Here is a 19,569-nt window from a genome sequence, read left to right on the forward strand (position 1 = left end):
ATTCTAATGTGCTATTCACACGGTTCACATGTTGTGTCTGATTTGAATTATTTTTCTAAATTATTTTATTACCTTCGATTTTGTAACATTTAATGAGATCCCATGCCTGTCCTGACTTGCCCCCTCAGTTGTCCCACAGTGAGATTTCTCCTGTTCTCTTTTTTGCTGCAGGATCCAGCGGGGTGTAAATTGGGGCTGGGCCATGCATAAGCGGGAAATGTAAGGGTTCCCCCAGTCAGCCGCCATTGTTCCCACACCCCTGTAGAGTCACTTCCATCCTTTTCCCCTGCAACCTCCCCAGCCCTTTATTTTTTAAAGTGCATGAGGCTGCTGCAGGGTGGGATGCGTGGTAGGTGATCATGGACTTCCCCATGCCACCTCACTCCTTCCTCTCCCCCATTTTAAAAAATGTATTAGAAAGAGTTATTTCATAATAACAGGTCAGTGAGATGGATCTGCGGGGGCCTGGAGCTGCACTGTAGAGCCACAGGAGAGCTGCGGGGATGCCTCCATGGCTCCACAGCTTGACTCTGGGTCAAGAAGGTGAAGCTGTAGGAACGCCATGGGGAGTATTTTTAAAAACACTTTAAAACACTATTATTGTGTTAATTCACAATACCTCTAAAAATAAAATTTAAAAAAGTGTGGGAAGTTTTCTCTTCCTGTCCCTCAGGTATCACATGTGGACACAAATCTGGGGGCAAATGGGGGGGGAGCGGGGCAAGGGCTCTGCTATGTGGATGTGGGAAAAGATAGGGAGAGACATACCGCAGCAAAAAATCAGGGACTGAGTGGCATAACGGCTGGGTAAGTGTAGGGAAAATGTCCATGTTAATGCAGAAGTCTGTTTTCACTTGGATTGCTTAAAAATAAGTATGTTTAAGATTGCAGCCTCTAATTTTTACCCAGGATTTATTTTTTTAATATAATGATACTGGTGTAATATGCTTCATAGTTTTTTATCGTTCATTTGAAAAAACTGAAGAAAATCTGGGAGGGAGAAACCTGAATATATTGTATGTTTTAATAAAAGTGATTTTACTATGTAATTGCCAGTTCTTTTAAAGTTTATCACAAACACCAAGTAATATTGGTTCTTGTTTAGGGTGATGCTGGGTGACTTTGGGAAGTTTAAAAGCGTGGATGATGCTAACAAATGCTACTCTTTCTGTCTCTTCCTCCTCGCTCTGCTGCCTCTGCCACAAGCAGAGGTAGTTGTGGGAGAGATCTGCAGAAGGCACTAGCTATTGAATGACATACCAGGTTTCATTCAAACCACATGTCCAGAATACAAACATGACATGAATCACATGTACTGTAAGCATTTCCAGGAAAAATGAGTTTAGTCTTGAACAGAGATATGAAGGCCTGGAAAAACACCCCAATCCTTTTTTTCCAAGAACTTTTTCAATTATTTGAAGAGAAAAATTGGATGCCTATAAGATCCCTCAAAAGAATTCAGGGTTTTTTGTTTGAAGTCATTAAAATGCTTTTTCAGACAAAAACTTTAAGTAAGAATCTGTAGCATTATAAAATAGTTCCTGATGTGGGCATGTGCATCGTATCTTCAAGGATGAGCATGTGCAACATATCTTCAAGGATGAACATGTGCAACATATCTTCTAGGATATGTTTACGTGTGACAAATTTTGTTCACAACCAATAATGCTATGAGTATGGTAAACTGTTGAAGAGTTCAATGTTTTTAGTGTAAAAAGTTTAGCTTAAGATATGCAGGTAGTCCTAATGTGATTGCATAAGGCAGTCTTTGTCAGACAGAGTTTTGTGAAACTCAGGGCTTGCTTGACAGCCCTGGAAGGGTTTTCCAAATGGGTGGGAATTAATTAATATTTTATATATTTTTAACATTTGTTAAACATGAATAGTGTGCTAGGATCATATATGCTCATGTCGACTCACCCCCCTCCCAAAATGGCCAGTGATGGGCCTGGAGGGGGTAGGAAATGGAGGTGCCCCAGGTGGACATGTACACAGCTATCTTTCTCAACCATATTCTGCACGGTTATGCCACTTCTGGTGTTTCTTGAAGCCTTAAAATCGTTTCAGGGATTTCTCAACAGTAAAAAAGGTGAGAAAGACTGGCATAAGAGGATAGCATGTTGTATTATGGAATCTGTTTCTTTACACATGCTTGAATGAGAACTAAATTGATTAGTGTATATTTGTGATGGCTTATGGATACATGCTAATAAACTGAGTTTGACTTTGATTAGTGTATATTAAAAAAAACTTTGCTTGTACCTAATTTACTTCTAACACATTATCAAAATTGCAATGGTACTTATATATGACCTGGAAAGTTCAAATACGCATACAGTTCAAGAAATCCTGCTTTGTAAATGGTCCAAATATGGTACATATCTTCCTCAAAAAATGGGAGAGGGGGAAGCATGAAGTTACCTCAGAATAATTATTCATATATTAGATAGAAAGCTGAATTTTGTGTGACATGTAGACAGACACCCTGTACACGAAAGTTGTCTATACCCCTTGCACATTTTGATGGTCTTAAAAAGTTCCACTTTGAACTTTGTTCTACTGCTTTAGACTGACACAGATACCCACCTGAATCTACTCTAACTATATGACAGTTCTGAACATGGGCATTGTTATATCCCACAATCAATATGTGAGTCATCTGTCTACTGTGTCTTCACCTACAGTGTCCTTTAGTGTCATCCAAATTATTAATAACATGCTATAAAATACAGCCATTTGGTTCTTAAAGAAACTGTTAATGATAGGATGTTCTTGAGATCATTAATGAATAGGGTGTTCTGAGGCAGGCTGCTGCCGGAACAGGCTTCTGGTGTCAAGTTATAGTGTCTTTCCAAGTTTCAATATAAACAAGGTCAGAGGATGTTTCAGAAACTCAGTGTCATGAGCAGGTCAAGGATCAGGTTTGTCCTTGCAGGGACGTCCCTTGCTGCTCCACAGATTCAAATCTGATTCCTATTGGGCCTTTAATCATGGACACATTTTTAATAAAGCCTATGCAAGGACCTTCTCACTCTGCTCCACACTCCAAGGTCACTACTAGGGTACATAAAGAAGACCAAGCCAGCACACATCTGGCACAGCAGCATCTCTCCAGCAATCCTAAATCTAATTTATCTAATCTTCTAAACTTGGAAATAAAAAGCAAACAAGTGAAATGGACACTTCTGGATGGAATAGTCAGTTTCCAGCCACAAAGTTGTGCAGTGTGGGCTCCATGCCCCCGATCCCTGCCGCTTCAAAGCACTCCTGGCCCTGCATTGTGTGTGTGGGGCCGTTGTACTGGGGCAGCCAGGATGCAGCGGGGGAGCTCCGCCCCCATGCTTACACGGGGACGGCGGGGCACAAAGGCACGGTGGCAGCCCAATGTAGCTGCCACCGTGCATAATGGGTTGCTGAAAGGTTGTGCATGCAGATAGTAACAATCTTGGAAAGAAAGGGAGAATCCAGTAGCATCTTTAAGACAGAATGTTTTATTCTGGGTATAAACTTTATGTGCATACACACTACTTCAGATACATTGAAACTGAAGTTACCAACTGTTACATATAGGTCAAAGGTGGGGAAGGTGTTGCCAGGAAGAGACTATAAGAATCACAGTGCATAAGTAATTCAACAGTAAATATTGCTAAGACTGGATGAAAGTGATAGGTAAGATGTGTGAATAGCAGTAAATTATCATTCTGTATAATAAAAGGAGTTTATAACAGATGCGAGAACTGAATGATGTTAACATGTGTAGTGAGATCAGAAGCCAATGTCCTGAGTGTTGTAATAACCTGTCATTAAACAGTCTCCTGTTCCTAAAACTTTTAGGGCTTTTAAAGTATGAACCAACACTCTGAATTGTATTCAGAAACATAGGTGGCCAATGCAGATCTTTCAGATCCCTCTGTCTGGTCTTTGTCAATAATTTAGCCATCACATTTGGGACCAACTGAAGTTTCTGAACAGTCTTAACAGTCAGACCCATAAAAAGTACATTTATCTGACTTGGGTGTGATCAAAACATGGATCACTGACCAAATCATGCTTTTTGAGGAAGGGTCATAACAGGCACATTGGTTGAAGCTGGTAGAAAGTGCTAGGTGCTACAGAAGAAACCTGAGCCACCATCTGTAGGTCAAGATCCAGCAGCAAATCTTTTCCTTTGGGGGAGTGCAGCCCCCTCCAGAACAAGCAAACTCTTCAGTCCTTGAGTAGATTTGCCATCGGCAACAGTCTTGTCTGGGCTGAGTGTCAGTATATTTATCTATCCCATTGTTTTCTCCAGGCATCCGTTAAGGACTTCCACAGATCGCCTGAGGCAACTGATTGTAAGAGTTGGTTTTTATACTCCACTTTTCACTGTCCAAGGGGTTGCAAAGCGGCTTACAGTTGCCTTCCCTTTCTTTCCCCAGAACAGACGCTCTGCAAGGTAGATGAGGCTGACAGGCTTCTGATAGGATTGCTGGATCAGAACAGCATTATCAAGGTTGTGTCAAGCTCAGGGTCACCCAGCTGGCTGCATGTGGAGAAGCGGGAAACCAAACCCGGCGTGTCAGATTAGAAGCTGCTGCCTTTAACCCCTACACCATGCTGGGGGTTAGCCACATTTTGGCGGCACTACAGGCATTTCCTGTATCCCATATCATGGGAGACAAGATAGGGCTTTACAGTACAAATGGTTCCAGGCTGAGCAGCAGTATCTCAGCACCGTCTTCTGGAATCAGTCAGCCAAGAAGGAACAGAACCACAGCAGCTTGGTGCCACCCACCCACACTTCAGCCAGACTGTGCAGAAGGACACCTTGCTCAACTGTATTGAAAGCCACTAAAAGATGCAGGGGAATCAGTAGGGATGTGCTGTCCCAATGAAGATTGTTAAGTCAGGGTGACCAAGGTTGTCTCTCTCAAACCCAGACCTGAACACAGATTGTAATGGGTATATATACTTATGCAAATATCCTGTTGGAACTTTATTTTCTAGATAATGTGGTAAATACTATTAAGTTATTTTTGTGCATTCTAAAAGTGGAATTTTAAATGCATGTTGGTTTGTAGAAAAATGATTTTAAATCCTCCCCTTGGTAGTCTAATGAATAAGCATAGAAGTCCTGTAAGCAAAGTTAGGATCTGTAGACTTTGTTATGATTGGATCAGCGCGTGGAAAATCAGTGAGCTGTATTATGTCAGCATCCTACTCATAGAATAGGCTACATAAACAAAGTGTGTTGAGACAGTCTGTAAATGAGCAGGTTTCCCTCTCAGTTACTTAACAGCTATAATTCCCCAGATTTCTGTTTGTTTTGTAGTGGAAAGGATTTCTTCAAAGACCAGTAGAATTTTTATGCTTTATTGTTTAACATTTCAGGAACTGTTTGCATGCTGGTCAGGCTAAAAGATTGTTTTCCTCCTAAGATTCAGAAAGTTTTGTTGTTGGATGCATCTGTGATAAGCTTAGCATCAGGAGTAGCTCTTCCATTCTCATCAAAACAATATCCTGAGAAACTTTCAGCAGTGCTTCAAGGTTTTTATTTAAGAGGCGCAGTTTAGACTGTGCATGCTCAGTCTAAGTTCAGTTTAATTTTCATTTTCTGCTACAGCATCTCTAGATTTCTCTGAGTCTCCCCTGTTATGCACTGCTGTTTTCTTGAAAGATCTGTATCACTCATTGTTTTTCTTTATGTAGTCACTGTTTCTTTGTATATAGTTCAGACTTTTATATACAGTTTTCTCCTTTTCTCTGCACTCTTGGCCCCTGTGATGTTTAACAGGTACAATAAAGGGAACTCTGATGCTTGTGACCGTAGCCTGAAGTTCAAAATGTGGAGATTTGTCTTTCATTGCCTGAAGTTACCCTAGCCATGCTTCTGAAGTCAGGAATTTGTTGTAGTGGAAAGGCCTCATCAGCCTCCAAGACAGTGGCTGAGTCATGGCCTTGAAGTCTGCTGCAAGTGATTGGACTACACAGTAGCTAGTGTGTTGGATTATAGCTGAAAGGAACCATCTGTGAAATCTTGAATTTGGCTAGTGAGAGAACAAGAACAGCTTTAAAGCTTAACGCCTTCTAGAATAATTACAGGGAATAGAGGAGGGAAATTATAAATAAATCTTGTAGATAGATGAAGTTATTTTAACTTGTTTCTGGTTTCCTTATGCTGAGAATTCTCAGCAAAATATCAATTGCTGTCAGTTTTAGCATATGAGCCACTAGATGGCAATATAACAGCTTTCTGTAGATTGAGATCAGAACAACTTTTGTTGGAAGTAGGACTATGAAAGCACTGGTTTTTCTGTGTAGTACTCCAGCAAAGAAAAAGTAGGAAGTAAGAATTTGGGGTGAGGCTTTTTATTTTATATTTGTGTAGTTATTTAATATATTCTTTATCAAATTCAAATTCAGGAAGCCTTTAATGGCATATAAAGATGTCTATATAGAAATAATTAATAATTAATTAGTAATTAATAATGATTACATAGTCTAAGATAAAACAAATAAATGAAGTAAAATAAGTAATAACCAATTATATATTTCTCCATAGAATACTCAGTATTCAGTAATTTACACCAAGTATAAATGCCCATGGTCTAGAATTATGTATTTCTTGCTTAGCTGATTATCCTTTTGTATCACAGCAGCCAAGAATTCGGCTACTAATTCTGTAATTTCTTTATCACTAGCATGCTGTGTATACTGTGTATACTAGCACTGGGTATATTTTTATTCCTGAACCATTGCTTCAATGCTCTGTTGGCTGCCAGTAAAAATATTTACAGACATTTAGACTAGATTATTCTAAAAGCAGACATGAATAAATTGTATAGTAGAGATCTCTTTGGTTGCATCAAATGCTCGTGGTGTTTTTGGAGGAAACTTTGGCCCTGGATCCCTACCAGTCTGGCTTCTGTCCTGGCCATGGGGTAGAGACTGTGCTGGTCACCTTGATGGATTATCTCTGGCACCAGCTGGATCGAGGCGGATCGGCCATGCTCATGTTTAGATCTATTGGCCAAATTTGATGTGGTTGATCACAAGCTCTTGGCCTACCGCCTCTGACACAGGGATGGGGGAACAGCCTTAAAGCGCATGACCTCCTTTCTTAACAGCAGGTCACAGAGGGTTGCGGTAGGAGAAGAGGTGTCAGACCACTTTGAAATCCCGTGTGCGGTGCCGCAGGGGGCAATACTCTCCCCTACACTTTTTAACATCTACATGTGCCCTCTAGCCCAGTTGGTCTGGAGTTATGGGCTGGGGTGTCATCAGTATGCAGATAACACCCAGCTCTATCTCCTAGTGGATGGCCGAACAGCCGGATCTCCCCCCAGAAACATTCTCCAGTTGTTTGGAAGCAGTGACTGCGTGGGTCAGGATGAGTCACCTGAAACTCAACCCCTCCAAAATGGAGGTTCTGTAGCTGGGAAGAAGAGGGCAGTATCAAGAAGCGCAACTCCCGTGGCTGGATGGAGTGCAACTGACATCTGCACCGTCAGCCAGGAATTTGGGGATAATCTTTGATTCCTCACTATCTATGGAGGCTCAGATCATGAAGGTAGCCCAGATGGTGTTTTTCCATCTGCGCCAGGTGAGGCTACTAGCACCCTACCTGTCCTTGGAACACCTGGCTACACTGATCCATGCAACAGCCACTTCCAGGCTAGATTTCTGTAACTTGTTCTACGTGGGCCTACCCTTGTTCTTGACCCGGAAACTGCAGCTGGTACAGAATGAGGCTGCACGGGTCCTCACTAAGTCATCTTGGAGGACCCATTTCTGGCCACTGCTGAGACAGCTGCACTGGATGAGGCCAGATGAAAGCTCCAGGGTTTTGAGAACGGCTCTTCCCCCTCCCCCAGGTTCCTGGACTAGGTATTAGGCTTAGTCCGGAACCAGTGGGTGATCCACCCCCTGGTTTTCCATGTTGTTGTTGTTAGGTGCGAAGTTCTGTCCGAAGTTCTGCGAAGTTAGGTGCGAAGTTCTGTCCATGGGGTCCATCGCGACCCCATGGACAATGATCCTCCAGGTCTTCCTGTCCTCTACCTTTCCCTGGAGTCCATTTAAGTTTGCACCTACTGCTTCAGTGACTCTATCCAGCCACCTCATTCTCTGTCGTCCCCTTCTTCTTTTGCCCTTGATCGCTCCCAGCATTAGGCTCTTCTCCAAGGAATCCTTCCTTCTCATGAGGTGGCCAAAGTATTTGAGCTTCATCTTCAGGATCAGGTCTTCTAAGGAGCAGTCAGGGCTGATCTCTAGGTCTGACCGGTTTGTTCGCCTTGCAGTCCAAGGGACTCGCAAGAGTCTTCTCCAGCACTAGATTTCAAAAGCCTCTATTCTTTGACACTCGGCCTTCCTTATGGTCCAACTTTCACAACCATACATTGCAACTGGGAAGACTATAGCCTTGACTAGACGCAGTTTTGTTGGCAGGGTGATGTCTCTGCTTTTTAGGATGCTGTCTAGATTTGCCATAGTTTCCTCCCCAGGAACAAGCTGCAGTCCCCATCTGCAGTGATCTTGGAGCCCAGGAAAATAAAATCTGTCACTATCTCCATTTCTTCCCCATCTATTTTCCAGGAATTGAGAGGGCTGGTTGCCATGAACTTTGTTTTCTTGATGTTGAGTTTCAAGCCAACTTTTGCACTCTCCTCCTTCATCCGCATCAACAGGCTCTTTAGTTCCTCTTCACTTTCTGCCATTAGAGTGGTATCATCTGCATATCTGTTGATATTTCTCCCTGCAATCTTGATCCCAATTTGTGACTCCTCTAATCCTGCCTTTCTCATGATGTGCTCCGCATACAAGTTAAATAGACAAGGCAACAGTATACAGCTGGATGGTTTTCCATCACCAATCGTTATAGTATATAATTTACTGGCTACAACTGCCTGAGACATTGGTGGAAGAGTTTATGTATTCTAACAATCATTCTTAACTGTTAAGATTTTTTGGGGGGGGTGTTAGTTTTTATGATATTATGGGGGTTTTATGATATTGATCTGTATGTTTTGATATGTTTTATTGTGAACCGCTGCGAGCCAGCAATGCTGGGAGCAGTGGTATAGAAATATAATAAATAAATTAAATAAAAACATACCACTTTATATATTTGAAACAACAGATAATTTTAAAATTTTCATTTCTGTAATAACTATGGGTTGTCATTTGGACTTACGATGTTAAAAATCAAACTGTAAAGCTCTGAGCCAGAAGAACATGTAGGCAGATCGACATAGCTGGCACGGCTTGTGCTCCGTGTGTATATATTTTAGTTGTGTTCATGGTTATTTTTCAGCTGTTGTTTATAATGGTTTCAAAAGGTTGATTTGCATTTCCCACCAAAAAATGGTTGACAAGGTTGATTTAATGTTTTTGATTGCTTGCTGCCTTGGGCACCATAAGCTGGGTGGAAAGGTAGGCTGTGCTGGCTGGAAAGACTGCAGGCTGTGGAACTGGTGGTCTCATGGAACTAGGAGGGGTTAGAGCAGTGGTCCCCAACATTTTTGTCACCGGGGACCGGTCAATGCTTGACAATTTTACTGAGGCCCGGGAGGGGGGGGGCTAGTATTTTGCTGAGGAACGTTGCTGCCGCCTGAGCCCCTGCTCCACTTGCTTTCCTACCGGCGCCCCTGACTTCCCGTTGCCCACTGCCAGCAGCGGGGGAGCCCCAGCCATGGCGGCCACTGGAGAGCACCAAAGGTGAGTCGGCGGCAAAGTGGCAGGGTAGCCCCCAAGGCAGCAGTCAGGGAGGAGGACAAGGAGGAGCTTCGGCCCAGTACCGACTGATCTACAGACCGGTCCCGGTCCCCAGACCGGGGGTTGGGGACCACTGGGTTAGAGGATCAAGATGGAATAGGGACTACTGGAAAGGGTAGTCCAGGCCTGAGTAAGATTTTATGAGAAACAGAGAAAACACACAACTAGGATCATTGTAGTCCTTCCTTTTAAACTTTTACCTTACCGGTTCCTCTAATATGCCTCCCAAATGCAATGTGTCTTATGGTGTACAAATGGTCACTTTATTACATCATACAATTGCATTGTGTCATACAAAGGGGACATGTTGTCTCAGAATACTTAACTTTTTTGATATGTTTTGAGCCTTGTTTTGTTAGAGGAAGCCACTTTTGTTTAGTGGAAAGGAATCATTTTATCCAAACAGACACCCTAGCAATATAATTTTTAAACTCATGCTTTCCTTTACTGCTATTTAGCTATCATCCTGAGCTGGTTTGTGTCATGAGTTACTGAGAGTCATTTTGCTGATCATGTATTATAGTGATTTTTAAATACATAAGTTTTCTAAGGGTATCTGATGCTCCTGAGTCTCCCTTACAATTTAGGATTTTGTTATCAAGTGGACTCATTGATGAAAAATGGTTCATCATTTACATCAGATCCTGGATATCACTTATGGTCAAGTCAAGATCTGCTACTCCTCTTGGTGGCATAATGTAAGGTGATAATGGGTACAGATTCTAAATTGTACTTAAATTTATATGTAATCTCTTGTCACCACATCTGTTTACCTGATGCTTCTACAATTATGTCTATAAAAAAGTAGAAGTTGTTTTAGGAGGCAATGATACAAATCCAACCAGATACTATTTCTTATTGATTTTCTTTAAGATCTCATTGTGCCATCTCCTCTCACTTTCTGGATTGGGACATCACGACAGTGATATTAACAAGTTCATTGCAACTCTTGGGTTGACATCTTCAGATTATTATCTAAAGCTTGTTGAGAATGTAAGTAATACATACAACTGGCCATGACCTGTAAGAATGATGGGCTATGCCAAAGATCCCAAATGTTACTTGTTGTGGTGTTAGCAGCTTTTCTGTCATCTCCGACTCCATGTTGGGGCTTCAGAGTTGCTCCAGCTGTCTGCCTCTCTTGAAATAGTAATTTGGGTGAAAGTTCAGGTGAATTTCCAACTTGGTGCTGCATTTCAGAACTGAATTAATATAGTTGTAACCCATACTTCTACAGATTTCCCTGCCTCTCTAGGAACAGCCTGTAGAAAGAATGTCAGTATTCCAGACAAGGGCCTACCTGTTTATGCCATATAAAAATAACATTAAACTTTTAGAAGGTGTCCTGTTCACTGGGCTAAAGGCTAGTCCCTGCGACAACACAGTCCCTCATTAATGGATCTAGATCATGGTCCAAAGTCAAATCCAGTGTCAGGTAACACATAGCAGGAACAAAGTGCTGAGGCAGTCCAAGGTTTTGGCAACAAGTTCCAAGAGTCATTTTATTTATTTCTTCAGCTTCTATACTGTCTTTTCAAGCTAGTTGTCTTGGGACAGTGTACAGCCTTCAATAATATACAACCCGGAAGGCCGGGCTATACAAATAAAATAACAATTATTATCATTGTATTATCAAACAACTAGTAAAAAAAGCCCATTGTATAAAGAAGACAATGGGCTCTAGCAAGCGGGGACAGAGCGAGGCGCAGGCGAGGGGCTGAAGCTACCTGTAAGAGGAGGCTGGCGGCGCCTCCGCAGCTCTTCACGGGTGCTCCTCGGCGGCTGCTGACGCGGCTCGGTGGCGCTTGTCGGTGGTTTTTTTTTTCTTTCTTTCGGTGGCTCCTCAAAGGTTTTTTTTCTTCTGCAGCCAGGAGGGCAGGGAGTCCCCGGAACGCGCGCTGTGCGCACGCGTCAGAGGAGGGGCGCTCCTTGGCGGCTTCTCATGCGGTTCTTGGGGGCTTTTCGGCTGCTTTGTTTTTTTCTTTCAGTTCCTCCTCCAAGTTTTCTTTTGTTCTTCAGCCAGGAGGGCAGGGAGGCCCCGGAAGGCGCGCTGTGCGCACGCGTTGGAGGAGGGGCGCTCCTTGGCGGCTTCTGATGCAGCTCGTCGGGGTTTTTCGGCTGGTTTTTTTTTTCTCTCTCCGTGACTACTCAGAGGTTTTTTTTCTTCTGCAGCCAGGAGGGCAGGGAGGCCCTGGAAGGCGCGCCGTGCGCACGCGTCGGAGGAGAGGCGCTCCTCGGCGGCTTCTCATGCGGTTCTTGGGGGCTTTCCAGCTGCTTTGTTTTTTTCTTTCAGTTCCTCCTCCAAGTTTTGTTCTTCAGCCAGGAGGGCGGCTCATCGGGGTTTTTCGGCTGGTTTTTTTTTTCTCTCTCCGTGGCTACTCAGAGGTTTGTTTTCTTCTGCAGCCAGGAGGGCAGGGAGGCCCCGGCAGGCGCGCTGTGTGCATGCGTCGGAGGAGGGGCGCTCCTCGGCGGCTTCTCATGTGGTTCTTGGGGGCTTTTCAGCTGCTTTTTTTTTTCTTTCAGTTGCTCCTCCAAGTTTTCTTTTGTTCTTCTTTGTTTTCTTCTGCAGCCAGGAGGGCAGGGAGGCTCCGGAAGGCCGCTGGGCCGCCGGGCGTCAGGCCGCCGGGCAGGGGGCCCCCGGCAGCCGCGCTCTGCGCGGCTGCCGGGGGCTCCCTCCGGTAGCTGGCTGACACGGCGAGAGGCGCTTCGCGCCTCTCGCCGCGTCAGGCCAGGAGCAACTGCGAGCCGCGCTGTGCGCGGCTCGCAGTTGCTGGGCCTGGGAATCAGAGGGACCAATTGGCAGGCGCTTCGCGCCTGCCGATTGGTCCCTCCGATTGTCTGTCCTGAGGAAGGGTCCAACCCGGACCCTTCCTCATCACGGACAAATCCCACCTCAAGTGCCCTTAACGAATTATTTAGTCCGTGGCGCCCGTGGCGCCACGGGTGGTTTAAAGATATTCAGTGAAACTTTAAAACCATTTAAGCTTGGCTTGGAGGAGGAGGGTGGCAGATCCCGTTCGTCTGAATTTGCACGAGGGGGGAGACAGATGGACACACTTTTCCCCCTAGGAAGCCTGGCTTCTGTTATCTCCAGCAGGTTTGATTCTGAATTTGTAGTCTGCTTGAGTGAACTCACTTTCTGGATCTATGGACTGGTTAGATGATTAGATGCATAGACATTTAAATGGAGAAGTATGATTTTAAACAAAATTACTGGGCATTGCGGGACCTTTAAAACATGGAGAAAGGGGATTGGCTGCCTGGATTGATTGGCAGGCAGAAGAGAATCACTTGTAAAACGTATTCCAGCAGCAATTGTGGAGGGTGAGACACGTGAAAAGGTGGCAGACAAGAGCGAGACAGCAAAAAAGTGAGGAGGGGCTGGTAGGCATGATAATATTTAGCGTTTATGCCATTCAGCTGGCATAATGCTATTTTTACTGATGTGCAGAAATGCCCCCAGTTAAAATCAGCAACTAACTGAGTTGGAACTTGGTTGCCTAAACCTTGGACTGCCTCAGGATCCTGATCTCCTCTGGAAGCTCATTTCACCAAGCAGTGGCCATAAAAGCCCTGATCAAGGTCAAGCGTATTTCCTTGGGGTTGGGGATCCTCAGCCTGTTGGCAGTGGCCCATCGCAGTGCTCTCTGGGGAACATATTGATATAGGGGGTCCCTCAGATAAGCAGAGCCTGGACTGCATATGGTCTTGAAGGTCAAGACCAGGACCTTGAACCAAATCCAGACTTCAATTGGGAGTCAATGCAGCTGCTGGATAACTGGCCTTATATGGGCTCTCCAAGGTGTTTGTGTGAAACCAGTGAGCTTGGAGGGGCATCGACAAGCTAATCAAGCAACTGGTATAGTAGTCAACAAGGCTACAAACAAACTGATCTCAATGGCCCAACAGTCTTCTGAGTCCAACAGTGTTCTCTCCACGCTGAAGCCTCTACAGTTTACAGTCCTGCACGTGGTAATGGCACAAATCTCTGCATCCCACATTGTTCCTGAATGTCCCCAAACCCAGGTGTGGCCTTGGGCATGAGGCTGCTGTATGAAGGGGAAGGTGGCAAAGATCCTTTCCTATGAGCTCACTGCACTTGTGGTTGATTGGGGCCAAGCCATTATTTTTGGTTCAAGATTTATTGTCAAAACTGTATACTTCTTAAATTCTATAAATAGATTATCTAATCCACTTGGAAATGAAAGTCAAAAAGTGAAAAAGTATCCTAATCTCTCTTCAGTGCCTATATTTTTACTATTTAATTAACTTCTTTTAACAGGTCATCTCATCATTAGTGACAGAACTCAGCAGAAACTGGTTTAACAGATTTAATAATCAACAAAGGTAGGTATTGTTTTTTCCTAAAAGGAAGATGTCCTTAAATATAAAATGACTTTTCCCCTTTTAAGGAAAACTGTATGCAAAACCAGATAACTCTGAATTTAACATGACCCTCTTTTGTAACAGAAGCAGCCCTGTGGCCCACCCAATAAAAGAAGGCTTGTCTTTGTCTGTCTGAGGCATGAGGGAGGCGAGTGGCCCTCGTCAGCTGGGTCAATGAACTGGAAGCAGCCCCATGACCCAGCAGGAGGGACAACAGCATCTCCCTTCTTTCTGAGGGTGCTGGGAGAGGCCCTGAGTTGATTGGTTGTAGGGCTGGAAACAGCTAATTTGATCAGGGCCAGAATGCCTTGTTAGAGAGGCACAGGTTTGTGGCCCTGCCAGTCACCTGGGCTGCAACATTTGGCAGCCCCACCAACACTCAGTTTTTAGCTCTTTGGTATGAAGATTCCCCACCCCTCTTCAAAAGCCCAAAAAGATTGAAATATTACCTGGTTTTCAAGTTAATGCAGTTCATTGACCATAATTTTAGTTGATCTTAGTAAGGATGGCTGAGTGGCTGAAGTTCTATTTATCATGTGGGGGAAAAATAAGTGGTTTCAATATATGCATATTGAAAATTGAGGTTTTAGTAATAACAGGACTAGTGAAAGGAGGATTACAAGTATAATATAAAAACAGACTTCACAATGAATTCTTAAGTAGACTTCTATACAGCTCTGCAACTGAAATGACAGACATGCACACCAGTGAACTGAAGAGTGACTCTACTATAGGATTTTCCTCTTCTTCCTCCATGTCGACTGTTTGTCTTGGTTTCTTTTATGTGCCATTTGAATGTCCATGTTATGAAACTATTCCAGTGATAGCAAGATTTCTTGTGGAAGATTGCATGGCAGCATCACTAGGGTCAATTAGTGTCATGTATAAAGACTTCTGCATATCTGAATTCTGCCCAGTTTGCAGGGCTGCAGATTTTTCTTTTCCTTTCTCACATCTCAGCTGTGAAAAGGAATAGATGATGTCAGGGCAAGTGAGCTAGGAAAAATACCTTCTCTTTCCATTACACTCTTAATATCACAGTCAGTGACAAAATCTAGAATTAGAATTCTACCTTGTATTTTCTGCAGCTTCTTGCATAGGCTATACACTTATAATGTTCTTCTGAGCGCCCAGAATATATAACACCAAGAATGTATAAAGTAAACCATTCCTTTTTAAAAGTGTGCTTGTCCCTGTACTGTACAGCTGAATGTGGCTGAGATCTGTAATTGCTAACAATTCTATTTGTTTTCTCTAAAATAATGTATAGATTTTGTTTAATATTTACCTAAGGAACAGGCTGATTTAGAAAAATTAAAATATTGCCTCTTTATGCAAAGTAAGTTTTATTTTATTTCTCCAGTATTTCTTTGCAAGTGCGATCCGTGTCTCTTCTCTGTGTGCCATTTATTAATTTGCCTGAAATAATACCATTGCTGGAGGCCCTTCTTTGCTATCATGGAGATGGATTAGAAGTTCTCCATTTTGAATTTTTAGAAGCTGTGAATGAAGCCATTTTACAGTAAGTAGGCCAGACTATACTAATTTCCACTTAATCAAATTATATTTAATTCAGCTGTTATTGTTTACTTCATTTATAGTCGTCCTAAGACATTGAGGCTCAAGGTCTCAACGTGACACCGTATGTGGATACTTAAATCCAGAGACTGGGATCATGCAAAGAGAAGACAGGCCATTCTGTCCAGGAAGATCAGGTCTTTCTCTGTACAGGCCCATGTACCGGATAACTGGGCAGGAGTTACCACCACCCCTCAGGTGGTGTGTGGTTGCTGTTGGGCATGGATAGGTGTGTAGGGGTGAGGATATAGATTGATTTCACTGCCAGTATTGTATTGTTTTGTATTTTATGTGGATTTTATGATTTTACTGTAAACCACCATGAGCCAGCAGGTTCTGGGAGTGGCGGTCAATTAAAGCCAATATAAATAAATAATAAATAAAATAACAGCCCCATGTTTTAGAAATATCTGAAATCTAAAACCATATAATATTAGGGTAGTTAAAAATGAGTGCTTTGGTGGCTATTGGTAGGCAACCATAACTATATTGTCAGCTGTCCAGCCTTGGATTCTGTCAGGAAAAGGGGGGGGGGGTAGAGTGGAATCAGTGTCCTTTCCAGGACTGTTTTTGTCTTTCAGGCTAGGCCTGGCAGCAGCCACTTGGTGGCTTGCTGCTACCTGACTTGTAGGACTCCCCCGGCACATGCCTGACTCTTTGGGGCCAGAACTGATTGCTTGCTACTGACATGCAGGGACCCACAAGGAACTTTATGGGAGGAAGTATCCCATTCCTCCAGCCGATGTTTTATCCTCTCTCTTACATCCCTATTCTGGGTTGCTCCCATGGCCCAGGCTGTGGTTGCATAACAACAGCCACTTGAGGGCATTTGTTTTTCAAAGCCACAGGTGTTCCTTTTACTGTTTTGAGTTTTTTAACCCCTCTCCCCATTTTCTTTGTATTTGACCTTTTAGATGTTATTCTTCTCTGACAATATGGGTAGTCTTTCAGGCTTCTGGAAAGATGTCCATTCATAGCTCCAGTATCTGGATTTATGTATGCTGAGAATTGGCTGGGCTAAGAATTGATTTTATAATTGTGATGAAAGAAGATAATCCCCCCATCTCCCTTTTTCTTTATACAGAAAAAAGATTTCCTTGTCTGACTCTGCTGTGGTACAACTGTGGCTTCGACATCTTCCTAGTCTGGAGAAAGCTTTGTTACAGAATTTTGAAAATTTAATTTTTGGTCAACTAAGTTCAGTGGAAGAAATGATATGTCTGATAAAAGGTTCTCTATTGGTAAGCATGATAGATAATCCAGTATGACTTTTCCATTTTGGTTATATTAAAATCCTCTTAAGTGTTTATCAAATTTACAATGTGAATTTAAGCTAGTGGAGAACAAGCAATATTAATATTGCCTTTAATTTGGGTATGCATATATAGTGGTAATATGCATATAGACATTGTCAGTTTTCTTTGGTGAAGAGCATCTTCCCTTTTCTAACATTTATCTAACAAAACATAAAAAAATGAGCAAGCTATATTCCATCCTACTGGACTGAAATGTTCTTTATGCCAAGAGTTCAATGCTTAGGGACAAGAGTGCCAAGCTAAAAATAATTAAAAGAAAAAAATTATCATGACAGTCCAACTATCACAGGCTACGTGGAACACCTGCTGTGGGACTCCATGATCCTGGCCCCACACTCTCTGACACACACACACTCCTCCCCCCTGCCCTCTTGGCTTTCCCACCTACTTGTACTTCCCCTCAATTCTTACCCCCCACACACAACTTTCCCCCTACTCCCCCCTTGCTTCTCCCACCTACCTATTCTTCCTGGTCCCTCCCCCTCAATTCCTCCCCCCCCACACACACCTTTTCTCTCCCACCTACCTTCCTGGTTCACCCAGCCACCTCCCCCCCCCTACACACACACACTCCTTCTTCCCTGTTGCAGCAGGAGTTCTTCAGCCCTCTGCCAGGACTGCCCTGCTATGAGGAGGGTAGGACAGGCCTGGAAAGCAGGGCAGTATGGCGACAGAGCTTCCCTGTTCTCCAGAGGGTGGGACGGGGCTGGGAAGCCAGATGCCACAGCAACACAGTGGTCCTGGCCGGCTTCAGGGGCAGCACAGCCACCCCACCCGGCTTTAGGGGCCCCACCTCTACCAGCTTTGCAGCCAGCATTTCATCCACAGCCTCCTCTGCTGGCAGGAGACACACATTTTCTGGCGTGATCTCTGGGGCTGGGCTATAGACATCATGTCCATACCCATTTCTGTCCCAAGGGGCATGCCAGAAGATGTGTTCCACATCAACCAGGTAGCTTTGGAATTAGACTCTGCTGTTTCTCATAACTTGCACACTTTCCTGCCCCTGTCCCCCAAGAAACAAACAAAAAAATATAGAGGAAATAACCAGCATCTGTAATCTTCTTTTCTATTATGATACTCTTGGCTAACCACTATCTTTTTTGCACTGTCCATCGCACAGTAGAGAGAACTACTTTACTTCTCACAGATAATTACTTTACTTCTATAAATGGTGAAGGGATTCCCCTATTTCCATATGCTTTTCTACCAGGTTTTTCACAGGTTCACTTACTGTGCAATCTGCAACGTTACAAAACTGCTACGTAAGAGAAGGGAGGCTTTTGATAGCTTGGATTGTATCATATATCTGAAGAAACATGGCACTACCCAAACTGACAAAAATTCTAGTTTAGCCCTTAATTTCAGTTAAAACAATGTAATATGAAAAAGCAACAGGGAAAGTACTTGATTATTGTAGTCACATTATCTTGAATATATCTTCATTAGCACTTTGAATGATCTAGCACAATGCTATTCTTCAGGTTTTTCTAGTATGCAACGCTGAGCAATATAAAGAGCAGCAGCTTTAGAACTTAAGTCCTGGTGGTGGAAGACTGCTGTGCTTTATTATGGAAGAAATATGATATCCAGCACTCTTATATTAGGTCTCCAAATGTAATTAAAGTGTGATGGTCTGGTAACTTCTAGTTTATGTGGTGTGCTGTTACTTATGTTTCCATCCCTTGGGAAAAAATGAAATTGGTAATGGAAATTCTATAGTAACTAGGAAGTATAAAAACAAAAGATAAGTGTTATACAGGTTGCACGTAGTGAAATGACCTCTATAAATATTATTTTGCCTTTCAAGGGTTGGTAACATTACTCCTTTTTCCAGATGGTTAAAAGTGTGTTCTTAAAATATAGTGGTATATATTCACGTTACTGAAATAATTGTGCAAATATGTTGTATGAACTGCTTGGGGCAAGGGGGAAAGAGAGGGGAACGCTGTTCTGGAGGTTGTCATCAAGCAGTTCCCAGGTTGTGTAAATGATACAGACACATTTGCAGCGATGCTTAGCCACAAATGCCACCACAATGATGACATCATGAGTACAAAAGCATTCTGCTAAATGCATTTGTCCACTATGACTGATTTTTTTCAGGAGAGGTAATGGGTGATGCTTGTGCAATTCACAGCAGCATGGAAAATCCTAGTAGTAGGTGAAACTGAAGGCCCAAGCCCACACATGGAGATTATATCTGCTGAGATGAGCTTTCAGTTCGCTCTCTTGCTTGATTTGAGCTGAGAAAAAGAACTTGGAATGCATTCTGGTCTCAGCTTTGGATTTGAGGGTTTTTTTCCTTTGCTCGCCAAGATCTCTGCATTTTTACTTAACAAGACTTCTGATATTCACCCTAACTGTTCTGTCTTCTCAATAGCTGCTTGAAAAATTGGACTTAAGTATCACTTATTATGGAGGGGGGATAGTGGAATGCCTTCTTATGAGCAAGCTTGTCCTGTGAGGAAGATGTCCAAAAAGCTTTCGCTTATTGTTTAAAAGCAGGAGTCTTGTTTTCTTGTTTAAAAGCATGAGT

At 43.1% G+C, this 19,569-nt stretch overlaps 1 protein-coding gene across 5 annotated transcripts in view; it reads left to right on the plus strand.

Annotated features, from left to right (window-relative positions):
• FANCC (FA complementation group C) overlaps positions 1-19,569 on the plus strand; it is a 75,794-nt gene that overhangs the window by 31,080 nt on the left and 25,145 nt on the right. For 4 of the 5 annotated variants that reach the window (XM_077344585.1, XM_077344583.1, XM_077344586.1 and 1 more), the window contains exons 5-8: positions 10,624-10,743; positions 14,033-14,097; positions 15,500-15,658; positions 16,799-16,955. In XM_077344585.1, coding sequence (XP_077200700.1) covers positions 10,624-10,743; positions 14,033-14,097; positions 15,500-15,658; positions 16,799-16,955 — 501 coding nt within the window. The remainder of the gene's footprint in view (positions 1-10,623; positions 10,744-14,032; positions 14,098-15,499; positions 15,659-16,798; positions 16,956-19,569) is intronic. The other variant, XM_077344587.1, reaches the window with a different exon arrangement.

Source organism: Paroedura picta, chromosome 7 (genome assembly GCF_049243985.1).
Source record: "Paroedura picta isolate Pp20150507F chromosome 7, Ppicta_v3.0, whole genome shotgun sequence".
NCBI lineage: Eukaryota > Metazoa > Chordata > Lepidosauria > Squamata > Gekkonidae > Paroedura > Paroedura picta.